Source organism: Rhineura floridana, chromosome 14 (assembly GCF_030035675.1).
Source record: "Rhineura floridana isolate rRhiFlo1 chromosome 14, rRhiFlo1.hap2, whole genome shotgun sequence".
Taxonomy (NCBI): Eukaryota; Metazoa; Chordata; class Lepidosauria; order Squamata; family Rhineuridae; genus Rhineura; species Rhineura floridana.
The window spans coordinates 3,649,984-3,673,289 of record NC_084493.1 but is presented as its reverse complement, the minus strand read 5'-3'; the positions used below and the strand labels follow the sequence as shown (position 1 = coordinate 3,673,289).

General features: G+C 47.2%; 2 protein-coding genes across 7 annotated transcripts in view; one reads left to right on the top strand and one right to left on the bottom strand.

Moving 5' to 3' along the window:
- Positions 1-16,296, bottom strand: part of DPP8 (dipeptidyl peptidase 8) — a 31,484-nt gene extending 15,188 nt beyond the window's left edge. For 2 of the 5 annotated variants that reach the window (XR_009759017.1, XM_061595681.1), the window contains exons 1-12: positions 16,207-16,249; positions 15,165-15,283; positions 12,411-12,684; positions 11,334-11,446; positions 10,192-10,365; positions 8,616-8,784; positions 6,925-7,035; positions 5,110-5,238; positions 4,194-4,255; positions 3,689-3,789; positions 2,798-2,975; positions 1,729-1,888 (exon numbers count right to left, since the gene is read on the bottom strand). Coding sequence is in view for 4 of the 5 variants with exons in the window: in XM_061595681.1 (XP_061451665.1) it covers positions 1,729-1,888; positions 2,798-2,975; positions 3,689-3,789; positions 4,194-4,255; positions 5,110-5,238; positions 6,925-7,035; positions 8,616-8,784; positions 10,192-10,365; positions 11,334-11,446; positions 12,411-12,669 (1,456 nt within the window). In the remaining variant the exon portion in view is untranslated. Of the gene's footprint in view, positions 1-1,728; positions 1,889-2,797; positions 2,976-3,688; positions 3,790-4,193; positions 4,256-5,109; positions 5,239-6,924; positions 7,036-8,615; positions 8,785-10,191; positions 10,366-11,333; positions 11,447-12,410; positions 12,685-14,697; positions 14,910-15,164; positions 15,284-16,206 lie in introns of those variants that run through there. The other 3 variants (XM_061595683.1, XM_061595684.1, XM_061595682.1) reach the window with 3 other exon arrangements.
- HACD3 (3-hydroxyacyl-CoA dehydratase 3) overlaps positions 15,651-23,306 on the top strand; it is a 19,298-nt gene continuing 11,642 nt past the window's right edge. The window contains exons 1-3 of one of the 2 annotated variants that reach the window (XM_061595692.1): positions 15,651-16,233; positions 17,644-17,686; positions 20,085-20,158. In XM_061595692.1, the coding sequence (XP_061451676.1) occupies positions 16,144-16,233; positions 17,644-17,686; positions 20,085-20,158 (207 nt within the window). In that variant the 5' untranslated portion in view covers positions 15,651-16,143. Of the gene's footprint in view, positions 16,234-16,438; positions 16,601-17,643; positions 17,687-20,084; positions 20,159-23,306 lie in introns of those variants that run through there. The other variant, XM_061595693.1, reaches the window with a different exon arrangement.

Genomic DNA, 23,306 nt, shown 5'->3' with positions numbered 1-23,306 from the left:
AGTTTGTGGTCTAGGAGACCACAGTATATAAGACCTCCCTCTTGAACCTTCTACTTGCTGGAAATAACACAGGTCTCCGGCTCCAGATTCTACTTTCCCAACCCCTTGCTGTGTTGTACCTTGCCTGAACTCCCTGTGACGCTGACCTTGGATGGCTGCCTGACCTTGCCTCTGGAACGCATTTTGCACCTGAGACCCATTCTCCGTGCTTGACCTTGCTTTGCTTACACTGTGCTGCACCTGCAACCCTGCCCTCGGTGAGCATTTCGCTAAGAGGCTTATACTGCCTGAGATTGGGACCTGGGATCCTTGGGTTTACAAGGATCTTGGGATTGTTGTTGATCGTAAGCTGAATATGAGCCAACAGTGCAATGTGGCTGCAAAAAAAGCAAATGCTGTTTTAGGCTGCATTAACAGAAGTATAGTTTCCAAATCGCCTGATGTATTAGTTCTACTCTATTTGGCACTGGTTAGGCCTCAACTTGAGTACTGCATCCAGTTCTGGACACTGCACTGTAACAGTTTCAGAGGAGAGCAATGAGGATGATCAGTGGACTGGAAACAAAGCCCTATGAGGAGAGATGGAAAGAACTGGGCATGTTAAGCCTGGAGAAGAGAAGACTGAGGGGAGATATGATAGCACTCTTCAAGTACATGAAAGGTTGCCACACAGAGGAGGGCTGGGACCTCTTCTCCACCATCCCAGAGCGCAGAATAATTGGCTCATGTTGCAGGAAGCCAGATTTTGACTGAACATCAGGAAAAACCTCCTAAATGATAGAGCGGTATGACAATGGAACCAATTACCTAGAGAGGTAGTGGGCTCTCCGACACTGGAGGCATTCAAGAGGCAGCTGGACAGCCATCTGTTGGGAAAGCTTTGATTTGGATTCCTGCATTGATCAGGGGGCTGGACTTGATGGCCTTATAGGCCCCTTCCAACTCTACGATTCTATGATTCTAAGTGGAAAGTCCAGGTCTGGCCCTCTGCTTAGCTAGCACTAGGGAGACAAACCAGTTTCAATCTGCCCTGTCAAGTTCTCCAGTCTAAATGATAGAAACGTTTGCTTAATCTGCATCCTGTTCTCTGCCAGCTATGGGGAAGGGCAGCGGCTCAGTGACAGAGCATCCGCCTTGCACACTGACGGTCCCAGGTTCAATTCCTGATAGCATCTCCAGGTAGGGCTGGGAAAGACTCCTGCCTGAAACCCTGGAGAGCCGCTGCCACTCAGTGTAGACAATAGGGAGCTAGATAGACCAATGGCCAGACTCAGGATAAGACAATTTCCTGTATTCCCAGAGTAGGAGGATGGGCAAGGAGGTAACAGCAGAAGCACTAACACTTATCCTTAGTCTTCGGCTACAGAGATTTCTCCTGATACTTCCCACAATACATCAAGCTTATCTTCAGAACCATAAGGACTAGCAGCTTACTTTGTTCCATTTTTAAAAAGTGTGGTGCAAGCCAACTAGTGGAAATGCAGAATACTTATAGCCTAATGGATCACTGCCTTACTAAAATGCTAACCTGACTTTAAAAAAACACCTCCAGGAACCTTCCTGGAGATGCCAGCAGGGATTGAACCGGGGACCCTTCCACATGCAAAGAGGATGCTCTAACCACTGAGCTCTGGCCTTTCCCCAACAGTTGAGGAATACCCTCAACTCTCTGACGCAGTTTATTCTGTTTCATCAGAAGTTGGGGGCAAAATGCTTAAAACTGGTTACTTGGCGCAGGGAGTCGTCCGCACGAGCGCTTGTATCTGCTCTCCTTCAAAGTGGTTGCGATTCTGTACAGATGCCGGAATCCCGTTTTGCACTCGGAGGCAAAGATGAACTCTATCTCCTCCTCATGGGTTTGGGGGAAAACGTGGAAGATATCATGGATCTGTTGAAATACAGGAGGGCTGAAATTTCACGGCAGAGACTGGGCCGGTTCACACAAAACACTAAACCATAGTTTAATGCTATGTGGACAAGGCTGAATGCCGCTCCAAACCGTGGTTTAATATTATATGAATGAGTCCAAGCAAAGTATCAGGCACCCACACCCCTCTCCTCCCTCAGCACAGTCGAGAAGAGGGTCTTGGCAGAGTTTGGTTTCACTCCGAAAGAATCCCTTGTTAGCATTTTGCTTGAACCAGGAGTCTTGGTTTAAAACAAAATCTCGTTAGTGAAGCAAGCTAGCTTCATATCCCATGGCTTGGCATTGGCTTGTTACAAAACGTTTTTTAAAAAACAGCATCCCTTGTTCAAACATTAAAGCTAAGCTGGGACTCTTTAAAAGTGAAACTAAGCTCTGCAAAAGTCCTCCTCCTGGCTACAAAGAGTAGTGCTAAACTATGGTCTAATTTTACATGCTCTTCCACATAGTGCTAAACCATGGTCTAATTTTACATGCTCTTCCATGTAGTGCTAAACAATGGTCTAATTTTGCATGCTCTTCCACATAGTGCTAAACCATGGTCTAATTCTACATGCTGTTCCACCTAGTGCTAAACCATGGTTTAACATTAACATGCTGTTCCACCTAGTGCTAAACCATGGTTTAGCGTTAGCCACAAATACAGCCACTAGCAAAACTGGGCTGGTTAGCGCAACCTGATATGTGAAATTCAGTGGCTGGAACTTAAGTATACTGTCTAAAAGTTAAGAGTCACCTCCACTGCTCCACTCACTTTTGCCTCTGGCTCCACCCATCACTAGTCTGAGCCCCCTGGAATGCTGCCCCAGGTGGGAATGTGGAGGCTTCTAGCAAGCAATATCTGGGTCTTAGCCCAAGATGATAAATTCTTACATTTATCCAGATGTCTGTTGTTTCTTCATAAATTATCAATGGTGTAACAGAGTCAGGCACAGCATCTAAGAGTTTCTGCCGCTCCATGGCATCCTCTTCCACGGGTATAAATAAAGCAGAGGGGAGAAGCACAATCTGGAGCCGTGTTTGGGAGCGATCAAGGAAGATGGCCCAGGCACTATCGAGGGAAGAGGAGGAGAATCAGAACATGGCAGCAGCTAATACTGAGCATGGTGGTCACAACACGAGCGCCCCTATCGCTGCAAGCCCCACGGGTAGTGCTGATGGGACTTGCTTCCAAGGAAGATCTTAGAAATGGGTGCTCAGCAGTAAACAACAATTACGCACAGACCTTTTGGAATAGCTGAAGAAGGCGGATTTCACATCATAAGAACTTAAGAAGAGCCCTGAAGCTGGATCAGGCCAAAGGGGCCCATCTAGTCCAGCCCCCTGTTCTCACAGTGGCCAACCCGACTGCCCGTTATGGGAAGGAAGCCTGCAAGAGCACTCTCCCTTCCTCCATTCACTTTTGGAATGGAGTTTGGTATTCAGTTTTGGAAACCGGACTGGTTTCCAGAAGCTGGTATGCAGTATTTTGGTATTCAGAAACGGATGGTGGAGGCAGAACGTAGCCATCATGGCTAGTAGCCTTTTTTGTTAGCCTTTACCCTCCATGGATTTGTCTAATCCTCTTTTAAAGCCATCCAAGTTGGTGGCCATCACTGCCTCTTGTCAGAGTGAATTCCACAGTGTGAAGAAGTACTTTCTTTTGTCTGTCCTGAATTTCCTGCATTGAGCAGAGGGTTGGACTTGATGGCCTTATAGGCCCCTTCGAACTCTACTATTCTATGGTTCTATGACTCTTCCAACAGGCAAAAGTAGAAGACTCACAATTTCCCCTCTCGCGTCCATCCTGCTCTGGCAATATACTCTACACCTTCAAACAGGATCTCGAAAGGTTGGACAAGTTCTTTATCCACAACGTCTGAAATCTGTCAAGAGATGAGGGGGGGAGCAATATCAATTAGAAAAGCTATCCCAAAGCTATTGATGTTAACAGGCTAACAACTAGAACCTGGATTTATTAAGCATTGGGGGTCGGGTTAAGGGGGGGCGTGGAATTCCATCTTGGAAAAGGAATTCGTGGTATATTTCATCTATTATATTTATGAGATGCCTCATGAAATAAAGTCTCTAGCTGTCGTTATCAATAAAAATATATTTCAAGGCATGATGCAATAAACTGGATACAACCAGCGTCAAATACAAAAGCAGTACAATAAAATGCTATATACAGCACAGAACAAACACAGCCATCGTACACATAATTAAAGCTAACAGCCATACCACAGGGACTTAAAAACCAGATTTATAAGAAACAAAACAACAGACTTACTCTGCCATCAGCATTGATTGTTATTTCGGACAACTTGAAAGTTACTTTGGGGTTAGCAGTGCCTAGAATGGAAGATAACAACCAACGGTCACAAAGGAATTTTGCAATGCACAACAATTTACAGAATAACACAGGGCAGTGGCCTGAAAATGGGCATTCTCTACTGTTGTCCCTACACTTTGAAATTTAATAACAACAACAACAATATTTATATCCCACCCCTCCTCCCAGAAGGAGCCTAGGGCAGCAAACAAAAACACTAAATCATCTTAAAAACAAAACATCTTCAAAAACAAATATTTTAAACATCTTTAATACATCTTTAAAAAACACCTAGAAACAATTCCAGCACAGACATAGACTGGGATAAAGTCTCTACTTAAAAGGCTTGTTGAAAGAGGAAGGTCTTCAGTAGGTACCAAAAAGATAACAGAGATGGCGCCTGTCTAATATTTAAGGGGAGGGAATTCCAAAGGATTGGTGCCACTACACTAAAGGTCCACTTCCTATGCTGTGTGGAACAGACCTCCTGATGAGATTTCCCTCTTCAGATGACCCGGAAATGCCTTTTCCTCTGCCATATGTGAAGCATCATCAATTATTTGCTCAAGACGTCTTGTAAAGAAATATCTTTTTATCCAGGCTTTCCCTAATCCATGTTTGCTCCTGTACCACTGGTACCTTTGTATGGTTTTCATCCCTGTTTTTACTATTTTTTTTAGTGTTTTTATGTTGACTAGTACACAGCTTAGAAAGTTTTAAAATTTATTAAACAGTTCAGAAATACTTCTAAAGTCAAAAAGTAAATCTTCAGTGCTGATTCACAGAAAAATGGAAAAGAACTGCTGGTTGTTTTAACTAGAGTTAAGCTACCCTTGTCTGAGCCTCTACTCAATGCAATAGCAGAATCTCTCACCTGTTTTGGGGTACCGAAAGGAATCTGTCCTCCTTGTCTCCAACATGGGGGATGCGACATGAATGATCTCCACCTCTGACTCGTCATTCTCTTCATACAGAATTCTAAGAATTTTGCCTCCATCAACAGCTAACGAGAAGAATCAACACATTTCACTTAATTAACTCTCCAGATAACGATCTGTTCAGTTGACGTCAGGTTGGATCTGAGTTATTAGACCTTGGCCTCTGCCTGAAAAAGCAGCCTCAAACAAGCCCTCCCACCAAACTTCAGAAGCCTAGGTTTGTCCGCGCCCCCCCCCCCCGATTTTGAAGCAAACATAAAAGATCCCTTGACGGAACTAGCCATGTCCTCATTTGACACGAGTGAGGCATCTATCTCCATTTCTGAACTGACAGTTTTGTCTGCAAAAAAACAGCACCACACAGAAATGATGAATTGATCTGCTGTCCGCTTCAAGATTTTAATGTGTTTTTTAAAACTGATTTCCTATGCCTCTTTCCATTCAAATGAATCCCAAAGCAGCTTACAAACAATAAAAACGGCAACGTGACATTTTGTTGTTGTTGTTGAGCAGAGGATGCTGCCTTATAGCGAGACAGACCATTTGGTCCATCTAGCTCAGTTATGTCTTGCAGCGGCTCTCCAGGATTTCAGGCAGGGGCGCCTTTCCTAACCCTTGCTGGAGATGCCGAAGATTGAACCTGGAACCTTCTGCATGCAAAGCAAGGGCTCTACCACTGAGCTACAAGCACCTTGTTTGAGTTTTATGACTGGCAGTTTTAACCAGGTTCCTATCTGTCCGGAGCAGAACACTCAGAGAAGTGGAATATAAACAGACTGAGCCAAATAAATAATTACATATGCGTCCCTATCTTCCTGTTCACCTGCTCCCTCAGGTGATACATGCCCTGGTCTCCTCTCGCTTAGACTACTGCAATGCGCTCTACGTGGAGTTACCCTTGAAAACGGTCCGGAAATTACAGCTGGTACAGAATGCGGCGGCACGCTTGATTACGCATAGCCGTCGCTGGGAGCATATCACCCCAGTGTTATTAGATCTTCACTGGTTACCAGTTGTCTACAGGGCCCAATTCAAGGTGTTGGTGTTGACCTTTAAAACCCTATACGGTTTCGGCCCAGTATATCTGAAGGAACGCCTCCAGAATCACCAATTGTGCCGCCTGACGAGATCAGCCTCGCAAGACCTTCTCTCGGTCCCACCTGTGAGAACAGCCAGGCTGGTGCGGACCAGAGAGAGGGCATTCTCTGTTGTGGCCCCCACCCTCTGGAACTCCCTCCCTTTTGATCTCAGACATGCTCCCTCCTTGTCCAGCTATCGCCAAGCCTTGAAGACCTGGATGTTCAGGCAGGCCTACAAGATTGGGACAGATTAATTTATGTTATAATTGAATTAACGGATGGTTTCTTTAGCTTAAAATTTGATTATGTTGATGTATATGTATTGCTTTATTCTGTTGTTCGTCGCCTAGAGTGTCCCTAACCCGGACAGATAGGCAGCTGAAAAATAAAATTTATTATTATTATTAATAGTATGCAGGGTGAAGGGCTTTTTGTTTCTGTGAATGCAAGACAGCCCGTGTAGCAACCCGTTCCAGGAACCTTAAAAATAAAATAGGACATAACGCTACTTGCAAACGCCTCTCCAGGACCAAAGGCTGGGAGCAGCTTTGCACAGCAAGTACTCTGTCACAACACATGGAAAATGTGCAATAAAAGCAAACGCAGGTCTGCCTCAAACACCAGGGGTTGGTTGAGGTGCTTCCTAGGCTTGTCGGATTTTTTCATACTTACTTGTCTCAGCATCCGGGCACCACCAGTAGCCAGTGTATCTATCAAACTCCTCCTGTAGCACAAAGGTAGCCACTCCAGCTGACTTGGGGTCCTCTTCAATGTTGGCAAATTCTACAAGGGCAAGGCAACAAACATTATTTTTCTGAGAAAAAGAAAACACCTATGAAAAGCTTGTCACGTGCATGGTAACCCATAAAATGCCCATAATTATTCTACATAGAATGACAAGGACTCTCAGAGGAAGAGGGGTGCAGAGCTTCCACTTAAGGGATCGCCTGGTCCCATATATGCCTATTTGACCGCTTCAATTTGCAGAACTTGCACTTTTATAAGAGCAACTGGCTGCATACACACCATACATTTTAAGCATATTTCCTCCTCAAAAACCAGGAGAACTGTAGTTTGATAAGGGTGCTAAGAATTATAACTTTGTGAGGGGCAAACTACAGTTCCCATGGTTCTTGCTGGGGGGGGAGAAAAGGTGCTTTATATGTACAGTGTGTGCACAGTCCTAATGTCTGTTCTGCATGTGTGAACAATCTGCCCTTCAGCATAGCAGCCCGTGTTTTGAAACTCCCTCCCTATGGACAGGTAAGCAGGCACCCTCACTATATTATTTTAGACACCTGCTGAAAACACTTCTGTTCCAGCAAGCCTCCCCAGACATGTCATTTAGCTATCTATACCTGTTTTAAAAGTTTTATTTAGTTTACCTTTTTCGTTAATGATGATGGTTCTAAGTACATTTGCTTTTAGACATACTTGCTTTTTAGGATGATGGTTTTATATACATTGGCTTTTTCACTGGGCTGTGGCCTTTAGCTGTGTTTTATCTCTAATTTTATTTGCGCTCTGCTTGGAGAGCTTTTTGAATGAAGTGCTTTATAAATCTTCTAAGGCGTATGGCCGTCCTATTCTGCCGAATTATCTCTGCCCGTGAGGAGTGGAGTGGGTCACCCAGTGGGCTGCTGGCTCACGTGTAAAGCTGACAAACCTCCTCCTCTTCCCCCACATGCTCTACCTGAGTGAATTTCTGCTGCTTTTGTGGAAGCCACATTTGTCACACCACCGTGCCAAGTGTTTGTTTTTTAGTGTGCAGCTGGACACAAAACGTGGAACTGGAAAAAAAAATGTTGCGCAGCTGGAAAGCCGATAACGTGCAGTTTGAAAAACAGGGGTGGGGGAATGAGACAACTAAGGTGTGAGCACTTAAAGGTCAGGCAACGGCAGGGGCAGCAGGTACGCAAATTATGTAAGGGTAGAATGTGCATCGTTCCCATACATAAAACAAGCTGTCCAAACCATATTAGACCTTTTTCTGTTCTTTTATTTATTTATTTATTGTATACCGCCCCCTAGCCGAAGCTTTTTGGCCAGAACCTCCTCTTCTGCACCTTTATCTTGGGGCTGGTAATGGTTTGTCACATCCTCGGAAATACCCTTAAAGTGCCTGTTAGTTACTGAACTAAGGCAGAGTTATAAATGAGTCACTTCTGTATAGTAGGTAAGGACTACCAACTCCTGTGGAGGATCTGCCACTGAGACATGTAAGCAACCAGCAAAGCACGCCCTGCATTTCTTCAATGCTTTTTTTTGTTTTTGAGTGTGAGGTGTCTGATGGGGAGTTTGTGCAGTTGGAAAATCTGCTTAAGAAACAAACAAACCTGGCACCGCACCTGAGGCCACCTTACCTTTGTGCACAAATGTCACTCTCCTTTCTTCTTTGGTTGCTAGACTGGAGATCCAGATGTCGTTGCTGTGGATAAACGCGATCCAATTGGGATCTGCCGGGCAGAGCTTGGGATCCATCCGTATGTTTGGACAACTCGTCTCCACCAAATTGGGCCTCAAGGGCTGTTTCTGCAAGAATGGCCGGGGGAGGAAAAGAAAATACGAAAGGGCTCTGTTGAACCAGTGAGATGCTCCCCTGAGGCTCTGAGAACGCCTTGTAGAAAGAGGCCAGACTGTGGTGAAAGTTGGGCTTTATTGGCTTAGAAAAAAGGCGAGAAAAAGGGGAGGTGTAATAGAGGATCGTAATTCCTACCCTATTTCTGTTACCGTACTTTGTTCTAAACTGCTTTTAATACTGAATTTTAAATTGTTCTAATCCGCTCTGGGACCTGATAGTGAAGGGTAGATAATAAATCCAAATGATAATAATAACAGCAGCAAATAATAATATAGTGGCTGGATTAGAAGCTTGTGGGACCAGGGTTCAAATCCCCACGGAACCATGAAGTTCCCTGGGTTACCTTGGGCCAGTCACTGTCTCATAGCCTAACCTACCTCACAAGGCCATTGTGAGGATAAATTGAGGAAGGGAACATCCATGTACAGCACACTGTGCTCCTTGAAGGAAAAGTAAATAATAAAAATGATAATAATGATGATAATAAATAATAATAAACGATGTGTAGAAAATGGATTATTTATTTATTATTTCAAATGTATAGAACAATCTTCCTTTGCGAAAGGCAGTCCAGGGGCTCACAACAATATGATCTCACAAACACAATTTAAAGCAACACTGCAGTATTCCAATAAATAATAATACTTTCAAACAAATAATCTGTTCTTATCGGTGTAATAACACCAGACACCAATTGGGCCATGCAATGAAGCAGAAGAACCACAACCTCTGAGAGTGAATTCCGTAGTTTTAACTCTGTGCTATGTGAAGAGAGACAGTGTGGCGTAGTGGTTAAGGTGCTGGACTACAACCTGGGAGAACAGGGTTCGAATCCCCACACAGCCATGAAGCTCACTGGGTGACCTTGGGCCAGTCACTGCCTCTCAGCCTCAGAGGAAGGCAATGGGAAACCACCTCTGAATGGCGCTTACCATGAAAACCCTATTCACAGGGTCGCCATAAGTCAGAAGCGACTTGAAGGCAGTTCATTGCAGTTTTCATGTGAAGTAGTTCTTTCTTTTGTCTGTCCTGAATCTTCCAACATTCAGCTTAATTGGATGGTCCAAAGTTCTAGTTATGGGGGGGGGGAGGAGACTGGAGAAAAGCCCCTCCAGGGGATCTCAGAGGATGGGTGGGGATCAGCAACACATTTCACCCCCAGTAGTTCAGGCTACTGGCAAAATGTTTACTCCACTTGCAGCACCCAGATGGAGACCGCACTTTCTCTTTCACCCTCTCCCTCCCGAGGGCAAAGTACCTAAGACCCAGGGCAAAGAGCAGTTCAGAAGAGCCCAGGTTGTCAGCAAACCCAGCCACCTCTTATGACAACAGAGATTTCCACCAGCCCTTCTACTCACCGTGAACCCGTGGGGCCCCCCATCTTTCACGTGGTAAATTCCACTGCCGGCTTGGAACAGGAACGTACCACTTTCTTGGTGATAATCGTAAGAGGCGATACCAATTGTCCCAATGCGCTTCCTTTCCCGCAGCAACTCCTCCTCACGAGAATACATCCCATAATCTAGGCTGGCCTGACCGGGAGGAAAAGCAAGAAGGGTAAATGTGTGTGTATGTGTGCATGGAATGATCTACCACCTGTTTCTACATTTACAGTAGGGCTCCGCTCATACAGCGGGTTACGTTCCGGACCCCCGCTGTAAAGCGAAAACCGCTGTAAAGCGGATCCCATTGACTTACATTGACCAAAATGGCGCCCGGCGGCAAAAAACCGCCGTAAAAGCGGAACAAGCGCTGTAAAGCGGGGCCTTTCTACAATTCACAACTGCTGTATTAGCGGAACGCTGTAAAGCGGGGCCCTACTGTATTGCCATTTATATGGAAGTCCACTGACTGCAGTGGGTTTACTTGGAGTAAACAACTTAACAGCACCCATAATTGCTATCTCGTACCTTTTGCTTGTCCTTAAAAAACTACTGCACCCCATACCAAGGCAAGCAGTATATTAAACGCTCTTCAAGTAGATAGAACTCTGCATCTGTGTTATAATTGCTATTTAAGATGGATTTAAAGGTTTTTGAAATAGACGCTTTTAAAGATGTTTTGGTTTAATATGTTTTTAAAGGTGTTTTGGTTTTAATATATTTTATAGTCTGTTTTTTGATGTTTTAGAGCGTTATTATTTTGTCTGTCGCCCTGGGCTCCTACTGGGAAGAAGGGCAAGATATAAATTTAATAAATAATAATAATAGGAGGAGCTGTCTGCAAAAAGGGCAGTTTACAAAATGCGTAAGACCTAAAAATCTTAGAGCAGAGAATGCTTTAATCGGCGAAGGGTGTGGCTAGGTAGGAGGAGAGCTGGAACGTGCATCAGAGCTATTAAGACTCCCTTTGCGACTCCTTGCTAATAACTTTCACCTTTAAGAACTGCAGCAGGTCCTTCGAACTGGGAACACACCTACCTGGAAAAATATCCACTGGGAAGCAGAAGGGGTGGGGGAAGACATGAATGAAATGTGGAAGATTCAGCCAAGTCACGTACCTGAAAAAGATCCAAGAGAGGCTTCCAGGAGAGCATAAGAACTGCAGCCTTGTTTACGGTTTTGGGAATCTCGGAATAGAAAAGTGTGTTTTCCCTGTTCTCACCGGACATTGCTAAATATTAAAAACAAAACATAATGCAGATTTTTCTCGTTAGCACAAAGCCAGGCAGAGGAACAAGACCGAAGTCAAATGCTGTTGTGGGCTTTAAAAACAAGAACTGCCACCATGAAGATAATTTCCAAAATAAAACCTTTTCTGATGCCCCTTTGATGTTTATTTTTCGTTAGTATCGTTGCCACTATTCATCATTCAGCTAATAAATCAAAGAACAAGTGACAGATTATATCATTTGCTTTTTAACTAATTCAATTTAAATAAATCTGCATATTACCGCAAACCTAAAAAAGTAAGAATTGAACATGAGCCTCACTGGGTAAGACTGAGGGTCAATCTAGTTTATCATCTTTACACAACATTATTTACCCTCCAAATGTAACTAAATCATATGCCTGGATATAGGATATATGTCTTGCCCTCCCCGCTCTCTTGCAGCCTTTAAGTACGTCCTAAAGACTTGTTTTTATTTTTCTTATTGATTTTTTTTTGCTGACTCCTTGTATATGATTTTATATTATGCTATTTTTATTATGTTCTTTGTCAATTGTGTTTTTTTTAATTGTAAGGTGCCTTGTGGAGAACTAGCCCTTCATTTTATGCAGGGTAGAAATGTATTTACAAAATAATAAACAGCAACTTTTGACACTTGCTCTCCTCATTTTTTCTACCCCATCTGATTATCAGAACAACTTCTAACAACTTGCACCTGACTGTTTATTTCCTCCTCCCTCCCAACCCACTTTCCTTTTGCGCCGTGTCTCAACAGATTGTAAGCCTGAGGACACACACTGTCATGTTTGCAGCGATTTGTAAGTTACTCTGGCAGCCTTTCTATGACTGAAATGCAGGGATTAAAAACAACAACTTAAATAAATAAAAAGACACACCTGGAATTCAACACCGCCTTGATATTATCTTTTTTGGGAATAGGACACAGTTTCAAAGCTGTCCAACTTACCAAGGTAATAGACCCTGTCCGAGTGGGGCCCTTCTGGATCGTTCCTCTTCACGAAGGTGAAATCGTGGGGCGCTTTGGCCATCAGGCAGCCATGGTACTTCCTGGTGTCCGCCAGCAGCTTCTTCAGGTGACTCCAGGAGTACCTCTCCACGTAGTAAGGTTCCAGCTTGGCTCTCTCTCCCGGTGCCGCATTCTCCCGGCGCTCAGCCGTTTCAAAGATTTCGAGGCCTGACTGCTCAGTCTCCATGGCGGCTGCCATGTTGCATGTTGGTTTCTGGAAGGGAAACCCAAGAAACTCCTTCAGCAGCGCTCATGTTCTCCACCGCTAAGCGGAGCACCTTCTACCGTGCTGGAGCACTGCCTGTTCTTACGGTCACAGGAAACTCCTTATACCGAGGTCAGATCGCTGGTCCATGTAGCTCAGTACTGTCTACACTGACTGGCAGCGACTCTCTGGGATTTCAGACAGGGAGTTTCTCCCAGCCCTAGAACCTGGGACCTTCTGCATGCAGGACACGCTCTACCACGGAGCCACACCCCGTCCTCAAAGGCACAGGAACATCGGATGCTGCCTTATGCGGACTCTGAGCACTGGTCCATCTAGCTCACTACTGTCTACACTGACTGGCAGGGCGGTTCAATGGTGTAACGGTTAGCAGTCTGGACTCTGAGGTCCACTTTAAACAGCCATGGCTTGCCCCAAGGAATTCTGGGAAGTGTAGCTTGTGAAGGGTACTGAGAGCTGTTAGGCGACTGCTATTCCCCTCACAGAGCTCCATTTCCCAGGATCCTCTGGGAAGAGAGGCTGATTGTTAAGCCACTCTGGCCACTGGAGCTCTGTCAGGGGAATAGCACACACTCAGCACCCTTCCCAAATTACACTTCCCAGGATTCTTTGGGGGAAGCCACGGCTGTTTAAAGTGGAATAAATGTCTGGTGAGGATGCGGCCCAGTAATCCGAGTGCAGATCTTGGTGGAACCTGAAAAATCCTTCTTGGTTTGGGGAAGGGCTGTCGCTTCGTGGCAGGGCATCTGCCTTGCATGCGGAATGTCCCAGGCTCAATCCCCGGCATCTACAGGTAGAGCTAAGAGAAAATCCCATCCAAAATCCGGGAAAGCTGCTGCCAGTCAGTGTAGACAATACTAACCTAGATGGACCAATGGCCAGATTGGGTATAAGGAAGGTTTCTGCGTTCTTGTGCTCCTCCTATGTTCCTTCAGGGTTTCAGCCAGGATTCCCTCCCACCCTACCTGGGGATGCCACTGGGACTGAAACTGGGACCTTCTGCATGTAAGGCAGATGCTCTAACCACTGAGCCACGACCCTTCCCCAAAGGCACAGGATGCCTTTTACTGGGCCAGACCTATTGGCCCATCTAGCTCAGTACTGTCTACGCTGACTGGCAGCAACTCTCCGGGGGTTCAGACAGGGGACTGAGCCCTACCTGGCGATGCCAGGGCTTGAGCCAGGCACCTTTTGCACACAGAGCAGATGCTCCCGACAGGAACGCTTTCCCAATCCTATCTGGAGCTGCCAACCTGGGCCTAAGGCCTTCTGCATGCCAAGCAGATGCACTGCCATTCTTTCCCTACAAGTACAAAAAGGACCCCTGCCCTCAGGGCTGTGGCGGAAAAGGCTACTTGACCACTTAGCTCAGACTAGCTACACTGACCGGCAGCGGATCTCCAGAATTTCAGACAGGGGCATTCCTAACCCGTTCCGGAGACCCCCCGAGCCATGGCCCTTCCGCTCCCTACCGGGTGGGTTGAGGGCAGCATATCTGCCAGCCCTGGGCCGCCTTCTTTGGGCACGGAGGCCAGATGCGACCGGGGGTGGATGGGCGGGTGGAGATGTGCACCTGGGCTTGGAGGGCGCCCTCTCCTCCTCTCCGGGGCGCCGCAGCTCCAGCCCGGGCAGGCAGCCTTCGCCGAGGGAGGGCGCAGGTCACTAGCGCCTGCTCCCAATTCTCCCCCTCCCGCCTTCTGCGCCTAGCCAAACGTTCCCCGGAATACGCTCCTGCCCGGGGCCGATGGATGGAAGAGAGATCTGCGCGTAAAAACCCAACACCGCGTGCCCTGGTTGGCAACCAGATGAGAATCGCCGCCCGGCCTGGGCCAGGCGGCAGGGAGGGGGCCAAGGGCGCGCAGGGCAACGCTCTCCAGCTTGGCACAGTCCAGCAGCCCTTGGCAGGGCGGGGAAGGGAGAGGAGGTCCCCTCCCTGGAGGGATCTTGAAAGGGGGCGCGCAGGCCGGCACCTCTCCAGCGTCTCCCTCGGGGGCTACTCACGGGGGCGGCGTGTCCCTGGCCGGGTCCTCCCCTGGCTCCGGCTCTGCCGCCGCTGCTGCTGCGGGTATTCTCCTTGCAGCGGCGCTTCCGCTTCCTCGTCTCCCTCCGGCTGCAGGAGCGGCGCCCCACGCCCTGCCGGAGCCGGCTCGCTCCGTACACTGCCCCCGCCGGGCACGGAGGGAGCGCGAGTTGCAAGGAGAGGGAGGAGGGAGAGAATCGGGAGCAGGCGCAGGCGAGCTGCCCCCTCCCTCGGGGAAGGCTACTTGCCCGGGTTGGAGCTGCGGGGCGCCCTCCAAGCCCTGGTGCCCGCAGATATTTTTCTTTTGGTTTGTTTTCCAGACTTTGCCCGGAGACCCTTTCCTGGCTGAAGCGCAAGACGAAGATATTTCAGTTCGTCTTTATTTTGCAGGTCGTGTTTTGTATTTGCATTGCTTTTCAGCGTGCTTTTATGCTGTACACACACTCACCGATGTTTTTCTTTTTATGATATGGCAGTATAGAAATAGGTCTTGTCAAAGTGGTCCCCGACATTTGGGAGCTGCGCTCCGGGAGGCTTTTTTGGCGGAAGAGCCGCCCTGGGCTCCTGCTGGGAGGAAGGGCGGGATATACATCAAATAATAAATAAATAAAATAAAAGAGGCGCTCGCTCGCTCTGACATGCACAAATATAGATGTGCTATGCACACATCTGCGGAATTTATTATTATTGGTTATATTTATTAGTCGCCTTCCTCCCCCCCCCCCGAAACTCAACTGTAAAATGCGCGCGTCTGCATTTATTATTTGATTTATATCCCTCGCTTCCTCCCGGCAGGAGCCCAGGGCTGTACACTATCTGTGTCACAGCGGCGGCTGGTGCCCATTGGGACTGGTGGGGCGTAAGGCAGGGAGCCCCACCAGTAGGTGGAGCCAGAGCCAATGGGAGGCGGAGCCAACTCATTCTACTTCGGGCCCCATCCTGCCAGTCCTGACCCATTAGACGGGTTGTAAGAAAACAGGTGGGCAGGCGAGGGCCGGCTGTGGGCATTTTACGCACGCAGCTGCGGGACGAGGCGGCCCAGGTCTCCTGAGCAGGCAGCGGACTCTCCCCCAGTGGGCCCCTTCCCGAGCTGCCTCTTCCCCTCCCCGTAAAACAAGAGAGACGGCACACAACTCCCTGCAAAGAGAAAGCTAGCACCCGCCCAGGAAAGAAGGCCTGGCTCGCGAGCATTCAAACAACCGCAGGGCGCTTTGCAAACTGCCCAGCCGCCGCTGTCGGAAGCGGGCCAGCCTATTCCGGCGCGCAACGAGACGCAGCGCGGCGGACTCCTCGGGAGGGCGCGGAAGGGCGTGCACGGGCAAGCGCTCTCTCGAGCCGCAGGCGCCTTCAGTGCCGCCCCTTTGCCCGCCCTCTTGCTCGCTCCCTGGCCTGCCTGCCTGCCTGCGTGCTTGCTGCAAGAAGCGAGGATGCCGCCGAGCGCCAGCCTCACCCCGCAGGTGCATTGGGCGCAGCGGCACCACCAGCTCTACCTGCGCGTGGAACTCAGCGACGTCCAGGTCAGCAGCGACCGGCCCGCCGGCCGGCGAGTTAGAAGGGAAAACCCGGGAGGAGGGGGTGGGCCCCCCTCCCCCCTCCCCCCTCCCCCCTCCCCCCTCCCCCCTCCTGTGCTGGGCACCTGCAAGGAATTCTGGGACATCCCCCCCCACACATCGTGTCTTCTAGGCAGCCGGGCGTAGGGCTGTTGGCTGACTCCCCTCCCCCGGACTCAGCGACGGGCAAGCGCCCAGCCGCTTGGATGCCCAGTCATTCTTGCGCCGTTTCCTTCCGCAGCGCTTGCTTTATTGGGTATCACGATATCGGCTCTCTGGAGGCTGTTCGCAAGGCCGGCTTAAGGCCCATGCATGTGGCTGCTGCTTTTACTTAGTACGGTGGTTTTCAGTTGGGCAGACAACGTGGAAAGATTCAGGCAGAAACCGGGCTGTCCCTCTGATCTAGAGTAGTGGCCTTCCACCTGTGCAGACCTAGGCAGGGACTCGCTCTCAATCCAAACAATCCATTTCTTAATATTTTTGCCATATATTTGTGCGGCTATTGTGCTGCTTGTTGCGACCCGCCGTGGATCAGGCTGCAACCTGGTGGTGGGTTCCTCAAACCCACCCGTTGAAGATCGGTGTGCTAGAGGCTCCAGCCCTCCGCATGCACGTGTCTACACGCACAAACGCATCCGGGCAGTTCTGCCCCTCTTCCAGCCCTTGTCCTGCAGGAGAGCTGCCCCATAGATCTTGCGTTGGACCTTGGCATGGTCACTGCCGGAAAGGGCTTGCACTGCTGCGAGGTTTGTGGAGGGAGCAGAATCGGGTTTTACCCTGATTATCCTCCCTGCAGAGTTCCTTCTGCCCATTCTTAATGGGGGATGAGGAATTCTGCTTTATCCCCACTTCCCCCCCACATTGCAGCCTTGATGACCCCCTTCTGTAGGGCCTGGCCCCCTCAGTGTCCCCATTCTGCTCCCCAAAAAGTAAGGGGTCTAAGACACCCCTGAGACCCCAGATGACTACACCCCTGCAACTGGGAGATCTTCTGTTTCCTGTAACCCACCCTTTGCCAACCTGGTGTCCTCTAGATGTTGTTGGACCACAACTCCCATCAGACCCAGCCTGCATGGCTGTCCTCACTGCAGCCGACAAGAGGTGTAGCCCAGCAACATCTGGAGGGCAGCAGGTTGGCGAAGGCTGCTCTACTCAGAGAGTCCCTTCTGTGATACACCCAGAAAGATGTATGACAGCTAGTTGTATCCAGGTCACTTTTTGGCCATGCTGAAGCTCACCGCCATCCTTGCCATAGTACATGCAGAAAGTATTTAGGACCTTATGCAACAGCATCTCGGGTCATTTAAATCCAAGCGAAAGGGTTAATAGCACCATGAAACCCCTCTCAGTTCCAACAACATCTTTCTCTCCCCGCAGAGTCCTGACATCACAATTAAGGATAATGTGCTCCATTTCAAAGGTAGGTCAATTTTTGCTATGCTTTTATGATGTTTTCTTGGAGAAATTTGGGGTTTTGATGTGGCTCGCCAGTTGCTTTTGTTGAGCCAAACAGTATTGAAACAGATTAGACAAATTCATGGAGGACAGGGCTATCAATGGCTACTAGCCATGATGGCTGTGCTCTGCCACCCTAGTCAGAGGCAGCATGCTTCTGAAAACCAGTTGCCGGAAGCCTCAGGAGGGGAGAGTGTTCTTGCACTCGGGTCCTGCTTGCGGGCTTCCCCCAGGCACCTGGTTGGCCGCTGTGAGAACAGGTTGCTGGACTAGATGGGCCACTGGCCTGATCCAGCAGACTCTTCTTATGTTCTTATGAAACTACCAGATCTGCTGTTCCCTAGTTTATGGTTGTGAACACGCAACTGTCTAACAACAACAATAAAGTGTCGCTCCTTGAAGCCTTTAGACATAAGGCTGTGTTCATCTCTTATAACGTAAGAGATAGTGCCTGAGCTTGCTATTTTTTCCCCTTCTTCCCTCCCATCTCCTTTTCCTTTCACGCTGTGATCTGTGGTTTGTGCCCGAAAGCATTTACACCAGGCTGAGCGAAGTTGGATGTGGTGGATCTCCAGGTGAGCCGGCTGGGTCCCAGCTCAGTTAAGTGAAGCCAGCGTAAGGCCTGAAAAAGGGGCATTCTGGGGGTGTCGGGAGGGGCTGAGGTGAGGAGACTCAGGCCACATCCAGCTCATGTTCAGAATGCTCCTGCAGGTCCCAATTCAGCCAAAGTTATGGTGGGAAAAGGGTTGGCCTAAGAAAATAAATACAATAGAAAATGGAGAGGGCTCACTCCCCGGTAGGGGCATTTGGGAGAGCAGGCTTTTACTTTCTGGTCCCTGGAGTAGCTTCCAGCTGAGCTGGTGTTGAGGCAACCCAGAGGCTTCTGAACAGCAGTTGGACGTGCTGGAACTTTACACTGGCTTCTCTTGCTCTGGAACAACTTACGCTGGCTTCCCCTGAGTTGGATTACTCTGTTGAATAAATAGACATTGACTTCCTCCTAGGTATACAAAGAGTGTAAAGACTACAGTATTTTACAAAGGAAATAACAATATAGAATTGGTAAATAATATGTAACATGTTTTGTATCACCTGTTTTTTTTCATGACTCTTTTAATAAACCTTTTTTGGGGGCGGGAGGGGGGGACAAAAAAACCCCCTTTTTTGTACCCCTTTGCATTTTAAGAACTCATGTTTTTAATCCTCATGGTAAATTTTTAACATACAAGACGCTATCTATAAAATGCCTTACTTGGGCTGCAGTCCAAAACATGTCTACTCAGAAGTAAGCTCCATTGGGTTCAATGGGACTTACTCCCATCCAACACACACTTACCTGAGAGTAAGTCTTATTGAATCAAATTGAACCATTATTTCCCTATTCGGCCCCGATGAACGTAAGCAACCCTGATGGTAATGTTCTGTCTTCTCAAGCACTCCGTGTACTGTTGCTGTTGGATTAGGAACTAACATTCAAATTTGAAAGTAAGCAGATTCCTATGTAAATGCATTTTTTCTTGCTTTGAGCAGCAGAGACAATGCGTTTAGCCTGGTGTCTAAAGGCTTCAAGGAATGACACTTCATTGTGGGTGCTGTTATTTATAAAATGTGTATACCGTGCTCAAAGGAGTCCAGGGTGGCAAACACAGGAACAATTAAGCAATTAAAACATCTTAACACAATTCCAATACAGATTTAGATTGGGAAAGATCCCAAAAGCCTTGTTAGAGGAAGAAGGTCTTCAGTGGGCTCTGGGCTCCTGCTGGGAGGACGGGTGGGATATAAATCAAATAATAAGTAAATAAATAGATAAATGTAAATAAATAAATAACAGAACAGCAGTACTTGCATAAAAATAAAGGCCTGCCTTTAAGTATTTAAGTATCTCTCATTATAGGTAAAGGGGTGCGTGTGTGTCAGTCAGTATCAGGCACACTTACTATCTTGAAATGCATGATGAGGATATACTGTCAATGTAAATTATGGGTCGTGGGAATTCCTTGACACCAGGACTGTCAGGCTTTGGGCTGCTTGCTTTGACCGGCAGGGTAAGGGGTGCACCTGGATTCATCGCTGTGGCCAGGAAAGGCCCAATCCCTGGTGATGGTTGCTTGTTTCCAATTTCTCTCTCCGCGTTTCTCCATTTCTAAACTTGCCTCTGTGCAGGGAGGGCCCTTTTTTTGTTTTCCTGTAAAAGCACAAGGGCAACATTTTGACAATTGGCTTAGAAAGCCTCCTGAGAAGCAGCTAATGTGCGATTAGGGGAGGATAAGCGTAGCTGTAATTCACCTGCAGAATATTCTCTCTGTCTAGAATTCTGCAGTACAATTCATATTTCCGGGTGGTCTCTTTTCCCCCCCTAGCTCAAGGCCATGGCGCGAAGGGAGACAACGTGTACCAATTTCAAATTGAGTTCCTCTCACCAGTGGAGCCACAGGTAAGGGCTTCTGTTTCCTGTTGCGGTTAATTTGCAAGGACAGTGCACCTACTGCAGGGATACCCAATGTGGTGCTCTCCAGACGGACTGTGTTTGGGATCTTTGCCCTTTGAGGGTGGTTATTTTTTCTTGCTTGTGCAACATTTGGAGTGTCCCTGAGCATGGTTATACCTGTCAGCAGACACCACGGTGGGAGTTTGCTGCTCAGGTGGCCTCTGTCAGGGACAGAGAAAGGGGGGAGCACAGCAGTGGGAGAGGCTGGCCTGGTGCCAACATTCTGGCAGGAGCACCAGATGGGCTCCACTGGTGCATTTGCACTGCGCCAACCTAGCCAGTGTCTTGCTGCGCCCCTCTCCATCCTGATACGCCATGCTGTCGTTGGCTGCTTATACATCTCCCTTGATTTTCGGTGATGCCCTTCTTGTATTCATCAAGGAGAAGAAAACACTCAAGGACAGCTCAGTTTATTATCTTCTGAAAACATTATTGCCGACTTGCAGGCACCTCCAGGGCTAAATTCCCAGGAAACGAAACGAAACTTAGAGCAGCTGTGCTCCCCCTCCTGTTCCATCAGAGTTCCATCGTGCTTTGCAACTTTGGCTCACAAAGCCTCACAAGTGCCTCTGATTTTATTCCTAACACCCTTTTCACTCCAGTCTTCTTGGCACTCCGCCACCTGAGTTTGCTGTTAGAGCGAACGACGGTGTGGCCCAGCTTCTCTGTAGATAAAATCAGTGGTGTTGGATTGCTCAGTGGTTTTCACATCCTCACTAGAAATTCTGGTTAGTCCAGTCCCGGAATGTAGTGCGCAGATTGTGGTGCTAGCTAATAAAGTTTCCCTCTCAATTCCCGCTGTGAGCAAAACTCTCTTTGACCTACATGAAAGCATTCTAGAGTGTTCTGCTTCTGCTAGAGAGTTCCTTGCAGCCACGTTAAGTATCAGATACATGGCTCAAATTTCCCACAATGTCTGCCTGACTACTTGGATGTGAAAATCTGCAGGACTGGTTCTTCATTATCCCTTGCTGTCTGCAGGAATTAGAAATGTCAAAGCACTTTTTGAAGCTTGAGCAATTCCGATTTCTGTGCCAAAAACTCAGTTGCAGCTATAGAGTTCAGAACCCTGATAAACAGAACCCACCTACTGCTTCCAGAAACTTCAGGCTTCACCTTACAGAAATCAAGATGTAGTGGAATTAACCATGCTGAGTAGAACCCGCACTTTGCACCTGACAACTTTGCACTTGATCATGCTTTCTGGGGTATTCCCTGCCAAATCAACAAAATTTGGTGCATGAGGGTTGCATTATAACAGTGGATTTCGTTGAACATTTGCAGAGCCGTTGTACATGTTGAAATGTGACTACAAGCATAACAAAAACAATATTTTGCATATTATTATTATTAATCACAACCACTGCAGACCAGACCATATCCCTCTGAAAATTTGTTCAAGCACACATTTCTTGTAAAACCTGTGCATGCTCTTTCTGCCAAAGAATGAGATTTGCTCTAGCTACAGCAGTTGTCCTGGGATTTGAATATCAAGACCATATTTTTGTGGCGTTGCTAAACACTCCCCAAACTATAAAACAAGTGCATTTTGAGTATTTTCATACCTTGCATACATGCTGATTCAAGGGTCAAATATGAGGGATTTTTTTGCATGCCCACTCTACCCCGGTGAAATTCAGTGGCCCAGAACATCATGTATGTAGATATTGGGAGATATGTCTCTCCCCCCCCCCCCATCTTCTTGGCTCTATGCAAACATATCCAACTCTTTTAGCTAGTCCTCGTAGGTCATGTTTTCCAACGTTACACATGCTTCAGTGAGATAAAAGCACGATTAAATAATCATATGCTATAAAAGGGTATGGTTGCTGGCAATATGCACAACTAGTTTTACAAAGCGACCAAAACAAGTTATAAAAGACAGCGGATGATACCAAGGTTAGTCATATTCAAAGAAGACCCCTTGAAATAGGTCTGCTCTGAGTCTAACCTTAGATGTTGCTAAATTACTTTGAAACGAGAGAGGATGGTTTATCTGTATATAAATCACTCCACAAATATTGACAATGTTGGCCTGGTTCATCTGATAAGCCATAGTTTCCGCTGTCAGGCTAACAGCCATCTGGGACAAACTAATGGCCTGAAAGTAAGAGAGGCTTCCTGCTTCCTGTGTGGAAAATAGGACATTCCATGCCAAATTAACAAAGAAGGATTGCATCATAGCCATGGATTTTGTTGATATTTTGCAAAGTCATTAAGCATGTTGAAATGTATCTACAGCAAAGGTATTTTTTTCTCCCTCCTTTGGAAACTTTTTCAAGGTCATGGTGCCCTCTTTATTTTTGCCACTGAATGAGATGTATTCTACGAGATGTATTCTGCCTACAGTTGTCATTACGGAGTCATTTTGAGGCTGAGGTTCTTTTTACAAAATTAGAGTGCTGTGTGCCAAACTTAGCAGGAAATACAGGAGGAATTGATGGCTGAATATTTAGGGAATTTTACAGGAAATTTCCATACCCTTAATCTTCAGAGTTCCGAGAGATCCAGTAATGGCTTTCATTACAAATCTTAAAATTCAGTTCAGAAAGCTGTGAACTAGTCGCTTGGTGTAGAAGTATTTGCAGGGCTGAAGCATTGTTTACCGTATTAAGTAATTGTGCAAGTTCTGCACAACTGTGACAGCATGTATGAGTGTCTTGTTTTCAGTAAAGTATACCTCCCTTAAAACAAGCTTCTGGTTTCTACTGGTTGATGAATAATAATAGAATTTATTCGTTGCATCTTACTTGAAGATCTTCAAGCAAACTTGCCACATTGTTAAAAACAAAAGTAAATATACCATACCAAAAAAACCACAATAACCACCCCCATACAGCCACAGAAACCTTTGGCAGCACACTAATAAAAGTAACAGCATCTCACTGAGCCACTGGAAAAAAGATGTCATTACCTGGTGCTGAAAAGATGTCAGTGAAGGCGCCAGGTGGACCGCTGGGGAGCACATTCCACAGATGGGGAGCCACAACTGAAAAGACCCTCTCCTTTGTCCCCACCATCTGAGCCTCCCTCAGAGGGGGGACCTGGAGAAGGGCCTCTGAAGAAGGTCTAAGGGTCCAGGTAGGTTCACGTC